The 8138-nt window shown below is 40.6% G+C and overlaps 2 protein-coding genes across 2 annotated transcripts in view; both read right to left on the reverse strand.

Annotated features, from left to right (window-relative positions):
• Positions 1-881: 881 nt before the first annotated feature.
• Positions 882-2907, reverse strand: LOC118416247 (E3 ubiquitin-protein ligase Midline-1-like). The gene is made up of 6 exons (XM_035821333.1): positions 2729-2907; positions 2258-2596; positions 1869-1982; positions 1591-1686; positions 1166-1399; positions 882-908 (listed from the first exon to the last, which is right to left on the reverse strand). The coding sequence occupies exons 1-6, from the start codon at positions 2897-2899 to the stop codon at positions 882-884; spliced, it is 981 nt and encodes a 326-aa protein (XP_035677226.1). The 5' UTR covers positions 2900-2907.
• A 1743-nt stretch (positions 2908-4650) lies between these two features.
• LOC118415795 (poly(U)-specific endoribonuclease homolog) overlaps positions 4651-8138 on the reverse strand; it is an 8589-nt gene continuing 5101 nt past the window's right edge. The window contains exons 10-13 of the mRNA XM_035820621.1: positions 7163-7402; positions 6981-7046; positions 5998-6033; positions 4651-5362 (exon numbers count right to left, since the gene is read on the reverse strand). Coding sequence (XP_035676514.1) covers positions 5114-5362; positions 5998-6033; positions 6981-7046; positions 7163-7402 — 591 coding nt within the window. The 3' untranslated portion in view covers positions 4651-5113. The remainder of the gene's footprint in view (positions 5363-5997; positions 6034-6980; positions 7047-7162; positions 7403-8138) is intronic.

Below are 8138 nucleotides of genomic sequence, written 5' to 3' on the forward strand. Positions count from 1 at the left end.
CGCCACGGCACGTGGGTATTCTGTCGCGTAACGGTTAAGTTTAGATTGGAGACCACTTTCTGTGGGAGACATGAAAACACAAAGTAAGAATCATGTGCTGGTATTTAACGAACACACCGCGGTCGTCTTTGAATGATTTTTAGTACTCCAGACAATATCGCCATCCTTATGAAAGATGCATAAGTCTTTATTACACTATTGATCATTATTAAACCAACTTACCACCGCGTGTTGTTGTGAATTTCACAGGTTTGGAATTAGCTATTCCTGAAGCGTTGACTGAAACGACGACAACCGAGTAGGTCGTGTTCTCCTCCAGATCATGGAGTTTGTTGGAGGCGGTGGTGAAGTAAGCTGTCTGTTGCCAATCTTTAACACCCTGTTTTGCTTTTCCATACCAAATTTTGTATTTGTCAACTGGCGTGGTCCCCCCTGCAGCCCAGTACACGGTGATGTGGTCACGACCAGCCGTGCACTTGTCGGTTAGGATCCTTGGCGGTTCTGGGGCTAAACAATGGATTAAACTTCATTCATTAGTGACAATCACAACAACTGTTATTCATAACATTTCCAGAGAAACACTTCAGCTCTCCTGATCTAGTACCCAATCACCAATCAAGCATATAATCCTGCTCTTGTTTATAAAAAAAATCATACCTTGCAGAAAGTCCAGTGACGACACCTTCTGTTCCAGGTCGGAGACCTCAAGAGTGTTGTGGATGAACTTGTCGGTGGTGTTCAACTCACGTTCCTCCAAAAATTTGAAGGCAGCGATTCTGCCAATGAAAGAACACTCTTGTTGACGTAGTTCACATCAGACGTAAAATATGAAAGAAGCATTGATTATCGCAAAAGATAGAATATTTGGTCTCAGATTATTCTTACCTGTCTTCCACTGATTTGGATACCTAAAGAAAAGAAAAGAAAGGGGACTTAATAAACATCGAATACATCTTATTTTATACATAACATTCGCATCGCATCACAATCAATCGAAATGGTTTCATTGTACGAATATGTGTTCTCTGTACATGTGTTACAAACAATGCTAACATTACGACAACTACATCATATTACGTTATCCTACGCAGTGTACTTGGGCTGACTTCCCAATATTGGAGGCGTTCTGATTCAAGATGAGCTTGCAAGAGCATCGATATGGTACCTGTAGAAAGGTGATGGGATCCTCTTCATTCAGCAGTGCTTCAGCCTCTGTAATAGCAGCTGAGATGCCGGTCCCGGTGTTTGCCCACTGGTCCAGCTGCTGGCCCAATGTCATCAGCTTGTCATTCTTCTCCTCGTCAACCTTTGCCTGCAGCACATCTTTCCTCTTCATGATGGCGGCAATCAGGGTTTGGGCAAACGCTTCCACTCGCTCTTTAATGTCAGAACAATTTTTCTGCATCGAAGGAAGTACAAAATACAATGTATACATTTTGATAGAAGAAATAATCTCAAATACTTAAGAATGATATTTGAAACGTCAATAATCCAAAGTATAACAGTTTCGCTTTACATACGCGTCAATTTTAACTCATTGAGCAATGCAAATCTATATTTATACCAGCCGAAATATAAGGACAGCTTTACCTCAGCATCTGTCATCATCTGTTGGATCTTATCCACGAAACACTCTACTTCTGCGTTTTGCTGAATCAGTCCCGCGACTCCTCCGCCAATGGATTCCTTCAAAATATCAACAAAGAAGTATGATATCAATTAAGTGACTGACATCCTGTGCCATACTGTTAACCCCACTCCACCCCCACCACATACACACACACACACACCTCACCGCCGAGTCAACCTTGCAATTGTGTCCACACCAATACCTTTAAAATGATTCTGCTTAAGTCTTATATAATTACCTTCTTCTGTTTGAATGTGTCTGACACCGCGGCGACCTCATGGTCCTTGTGTTTTCCAACCAGTTTGCACAGAGAGCAGACAAGACACTCGTCTGTCTCACAGTACATGTTCACCTGTGAACGGAAGGTAACAAGGAATGAGAAAGTATTGAAGTACTGTCATTCTTTATGCATGTCCAGAACAGAGGATACAAAACAAGAAGTTTCGGTGGAGTACCGAAGAAAGCAAGATGTTAGAAGATCTTAGAAGTCTTCCGAAGATCTTCCCACGTGCCAAATCATCCATTCCTTAGTATGATATGCGCCTACGGACACACCAAAAACAATACCTCTCGTAAAACTCCCTTCCATGGGGGTAATGATAAGTATCCGTCAAAAATCAAACCTACCTTTTCCTGTATGTGCTCTGTACACATCAGTACTTTGGGAGTTGCTGATGATGCTTCAATCAATGTGTGCCTGGCCAGCCCTGCCTTCATGGGATGGTATTTCGCTAAACATGCTTCACAATAGGAGGTGTCACAGACTAGGCAGGTTTTCACGGCATCGGCCGGTGGCTCACCGTCGCACATCTCACACGGGACTGCCTTGGGGACCTTTGTGTTGTTCTTTGTTTCCCGGTAGCGGTCGACGATGTTCTGCAGCGTGGTGTTTTTGCGTAGCCCGACCACTCCGAGTTCGGGAAGTTGGAACTCGTGTCTACAGGTTGGACATTCAACATGCTGCTCCTGTGCACACAAGTTATGACAAAAGTTATGTATCTGCTTTGATAAGTTGGCTTGACGTCAGATCTTATCACCTTAGACTTACTTTGATGTTGATACAAATGACTGTGTTCATACTTCCAATATTTACGTTACCTTAGGCACCACCCCTTGCCCAGGAGGTTGTGGATGGGGTTTCCTCAAGGCTTCAGCAAAAACGTCGCCGGCGCACCTCTTACACAGACTGTGTGCACAGGGCAGGAGTACAGGCTGTTCGTATAGGTCCAGGCACACCGGACAGGTCAGTTCTTCAACAAGGGAATCCATCTCGCTTTACTGACTCCTAGGAGGGAAGAAGGACAGTGCTAAAACATGCAAAACGTCTAACACAGAGCATTGGAAACTTATTACGATACTCCAACATGTCCCTGGACAACGAAGTTCATGAGGAAGCCCTCTTTTCCCCTCCCGACCACATTCCACTTGGTCTGTGTGCAGAACTGCCACTATTGACAAAGCCCCCTTTGCCTTGGGAAGACTAACATTGTCACATGGCATTTTTCATCGGAGTGGTCCGTAGTGCGTTTTTCTTTGTGGCCCGAACAACTACGTTTATAAGGAACTTGGACTTGCCCTAACTATGACGTAACACATCCCACCAAATTGGATAATTCGTAAAGATATTACCGTTTCTAATGCCCGGTAAGTGTACCGTACTGCAGGTGAGTGGTGTGGGGTGGGGTGTCGCCGGGTATGAAAGCCCGCCGTACAGGTGCACCTGATCAGGTTTCAGGACAAACATTCCCGGTGACGTGTAAGGTCATGTCAGGGTGTTGTGTAGTTTCGGTGGCGTCGGTACGAGTTTCAATAATCATGAATAATTGTAAAAACTTCGCGTTATCTTGTGTGACTCCGCAGTCCACTATGCACACTCTAGCACTATGAATGAAAAGTCTAGTATTCAATCTAAGGGAATGTTTTTGTGTAAATGCTGTATTTTAGGGTATTGCTGAACATTAAAGATGGTCTGTAACGTCTTCATTCTTGATCACGGTAGTGAACAAAAATGAACATGAAATGAAACATTTGTGGCGTTGTGTTTCTGTAAATCACATCGTAAGGGATGTGCCGTTTATGTATGTAGTACGCTTAACTTGCCTTACTCCTCGTTTACTGACAAAGCCTCCGTACTTCTGTAACATACCAGCTGTATTCAACCGTTTCGCATCAATGATAACGGAACCAAGAAAAGCTTACTTCAAACCTGCGATTGTCAAGGTTGATGTTCTCCCAAAAGACGTAGCTAGTCTTTTTTAAGTCCTCCACATAACAGCACTTGATCTGAAGGAGGGTCTGAGCAATACCACGTACACGTCGGAGTCACTTCGCTGCGGTAATGGTGAAACCGGCAAGCGTCCTTCCGCGTCTGTCCTCCTTGCCTTTCAGGGAGGTATCAGGCTGACCTGGGAACGAGCTCATATAGCTTTGCAGGTGCAGGGTAATGCCTTTTGGCATGGTCTTATTTCATTTTCGCGAACTATGTATATTGTGTCTGTTGATTTATGTTGTCTACTCTATCCAGTGATGCACCTATAATCCAAGCGTTAATAATCGCTTGAGTACGGCACCACTTTGTATTTAATTGATAAAAACGCCAAAAGACTAAAAGTAATTCTATATCATAACGAAGAAAAGGAAGTCAGATCCTGCACGTTTATACTGACTTGAAGTTGTGCACCTTCATCCCGCTGCTGCTCTGAGAACTAGTGGACTGCGCGCTGCTTGCTTTCGCGTTGTTTACCAACACTGGTAATGGGAAAAAGTGATGGCTGAGAATACGAAAAATTGTCACGATTATGTTGAAAATTAGTACGTCAATCTGGATATTTCAAAATTCAGAATATTTACCGCAGTTTTAGCGCTTAATACAATACATTGTAGTGTGTTCTGGGAGAATACATGAAAAGGTAAGACAAGATGTCACATATATCGGCATATATCTAGTCCTCTTACCTACTGATCAACAATGCAAGATATTCAAGTCCAATCTCAATACTCATTTTGATAGTACTGTTTATTCCGACATGAAAGGACCTATGACATATGGTTCATTTGTTTTGCTCCAAAGGAAACAAACTATTCTCTTCGTTTTCTCTTTCATCCTTTATTTCAAGTCAAAATGATGTGAATGCAAGAAATAAAGTAACGTTACATGAATTTAACTTTTTATAGATATAATGACAAACGTCACAGAAGAACTTTCACGTCATAAAATGAGACCTACTGTCACCTACAATAAAGAAAATAACTGGAATGTTATCAATTTTCAAACCTAGTAAGCCACAGCAACAGTGGAAGTGAACATGACTTTGCATAACAATAGAGCAAAAAATAAACATGATTCTGTATACAGTGAAAGTGAATGTACACTGTGATGCCTTTTTTAAAAATAAAGTTGCCCCCCACCGGACCAAAAAAGCATATGAAAGTTTAAAAAAAAAACAAGACACAGATTGATCTGTCTGGGCTTTGTAATAAAGTTTATTCCAGGATGGTGATGATGTCTACCCCATGATGGTTCCTGGAAACCTCCACCTTGCCATCCCTCTTGAGAGTACGCAGGACCTGTGAGAAGGGCGTGCCTGACCTTCTCCCACACGACTCTGTGTACTCTTCCTCGTAGATCATCTTCAGCTTTCTCTTCCCCATCTCTGGTCCGATGTTCTCGTCCTCAAGGTATTGTAAGAAGTCTAAGCCTTCAGCGAACAGTGGATCTTCATCGCTATCGTCCTGAGGGTCCATAAATACATGAGGTAAACTTTCGAAAAAATAATTTGGACTGCATGCCTAAAAAGGTCCCTTGACGGCTTTTTTGTGAACTGCAGGGGGCAATTTCACTTCAAACTTTGTTCTTATCCAGGTAAGATGATTTCCTCAAACATACATGCAAACATATACTTTTGTTTTGACAAGTTAGCTGTGATCCACTGATTAGAATATGGTATATAAAAGTATGTTTAACAGAGAGACGGGACTTAAAAATGCCAGTGGGAATAGATACTCCCTGACAGATTCCTCTCTAGCAATGGACCAAATTGTTTTGATTATTGCCCTTTCATAATTTTCCAAAGAAATCTATGTCCATACTTGAACATACTTGACCTGTACCTGAATTTGATGAAAAATTTATGCCTACAGATATCATTCTACATAAAATTAAACCTTGTTTATTTGGTGAAGATATGTGTTTGTGGAAGTTATTCCATGATCTATTTGTGGAGATATTCGTGCCTGTTTAATTTGTATGGAGGAGAAGAAGAAGAAACTAAGCAAAAACAATATGTTTCACTACAGTAAAGGTAAACATAACAAAAGCAATTTAGCTGGGGGACATTGACAATTCTGGAAACCTAGGAATGTCTTACCTCAGTTTCAGATTCCGTGTCTGATTGATCTTGCTCCTGTGAAAGATGAGTATTGATATAAATACAGTTCTACTTTCATATACTTGCCATGACACGTGACACAGCTATATGGGTAAGTTTGTCTAATTTAGAAGTAATCACTTTCAAATTACCATTAGTTGCCTTTTGTTAAAGCCAATGTAACAATCTATCTGAAATACATGTAAGTCAGCTCCACATTACCTGGAAGTGGGTGTATTTTGTTCAAACATTTTCAATTTTTTTTATCAATCTGAGATAACTAACTGAGAACTATAGACTTTCTGAATATTTTCTACTGCATCATACTACATGTTAGAAAAATTTCTAATATTTTCCACCATATTAGAAACATTTCTAATGTCTTAAGATCTATATTACAATGTACTTGAATTGGTTTCTAAACTGTTCCAACATACATAGACTCACTGTTTTGTTCTAACATATTAGAACATCTTGTATATGGGTCAGTGGGCTGGGAAGAAAGCAATTCATCCCAGCAAAGTACTGAGAATTATTTCTAGATGCCATCCATAGATGGCTTACAACGAAACAGTCATGGTGTCTGGCCGTGAAATCTAAAAATATAAGAAAGCAGACAATAGAGACAGGTTATGGGGGCAAATAATAGTTAACCCATTTTGGGAAATGTGGCAAAATGAGAATCACAGAGATGTTGGATAATTGTTCTGAATAATGAGTTTTTTGTGCAGTTACTTTCAAAATGTGCAGTTTTGTTGGCAGAATTTGATTATATCAACACACAAATTGTATTCAATTTGGGAATGTTACAATATGTAACTGAAACATAATGATTGAGATATAAAACAAGATGGTACTGTTCTTTTACAAGTGTCCATGGAGCAGAAAGTGGGAAGATCACAGAAACTCCAACCTTAATTACTGATCTGCAAGATCAGATAGCAAGATCTGCCTGATTATCTTTAAACTTTGTAAGTTCTTACCTCAAAATCAGATTCCGTGTCAGACTCCTGTTTGATCCTGTTCCAGTGTCCTGTTTGATCTTGTCCCTGTGAAAGATAAAAAGATTGTACATTTAAATACAGTTGTCCACTACAATGTGATACCACTATATGGGTAACTTTGCCTAACTAATCAGACACTGTATGTGTAAATTCACATGTACCTGCATGATTGGATAGCAAGATCCGATATGACCGTTCAGTTTGTAAGTGGCGATAGTGATGTTCTGGCCTCCAAGGACGACCTCCGTCTTTTCTCCGCCCCCAGCGAGGAAGCAGACGGTGTACAGGGCCAGCTCGAACTCTGGGCTCGTGCCAACAAAGAAGCTGTCCTTGGTCTGTCTTAATTCGTCTCTCCATTCAAAGTCAATGTTGAGGATCACACGGTCATCACAATCATAGCGCTGAAATGGGTAATGTTTGAATTATGCATATTTGCAGAACTGAGATACATGTGAAACATGCTCATTGCTTCCTGATGTATGAAGGCTCATAATACTTTCAGTGCATCCAGATGTTCATAGCTATTTGAATACACTGTCTGTTAATAGAGTGGCAGGAAGTGAGCTGGAAGATTATGTTGCTGCAAAGGTCAGAGCTGCAGAAGTAATAGGAAGTATCAGACATGACAAGTCTTGGGGTCATTGGAAGAGGCTTATTAAGAACTGATTGCTCTCAAGATATCTAACAGATGTTTTTTTCATACACTTGTAACATTGAAATGAATCTATGAGCTATGTTAACTATCCTCCATCCAAATATAACATCTTGAAGTTATGTAGTTAAATACACCACTCACTCTCACTCACACAGAAGATAATGTTAGCTCAAAATGACATTCAAATATAACGTCTTGAAGTTATGTAGTTTAAAATACACCACTCACTCTCACTCACACACAACATAATGTTAGCTCAAAATGACATTATAAGCTGATATACACCTTGTTTACCATATTAAGGTTCATAGCAAATGGGTGCTCACATTATTTGCAACTAAATGCTGGACAGGCACTCTTTCACCCCAAATTTCAGACAAACTGAAATGCATTTAATTTAGTATTTTCATATAGCCAGGCGCCGCGGACCAATCAGAAGGCCCCGTTCCACGTTGGTTATGACGCCGTAACACGTAGATTCA

This window comes from Branchiostoma floridae, chromosome 5, assembly GCF_000003815.2.
Source record: "Branchiostoma floridae strain S238N-H82 chromosome 5, Bfl_VNyyK, whole genome shotgun sequence".
NCBI lineage: Eukaryota > Metazoa > Chordata > Leptocardii > Amphioxiformes > Branchiostomatidae > Branchiostoma > Branchiostoma floridae.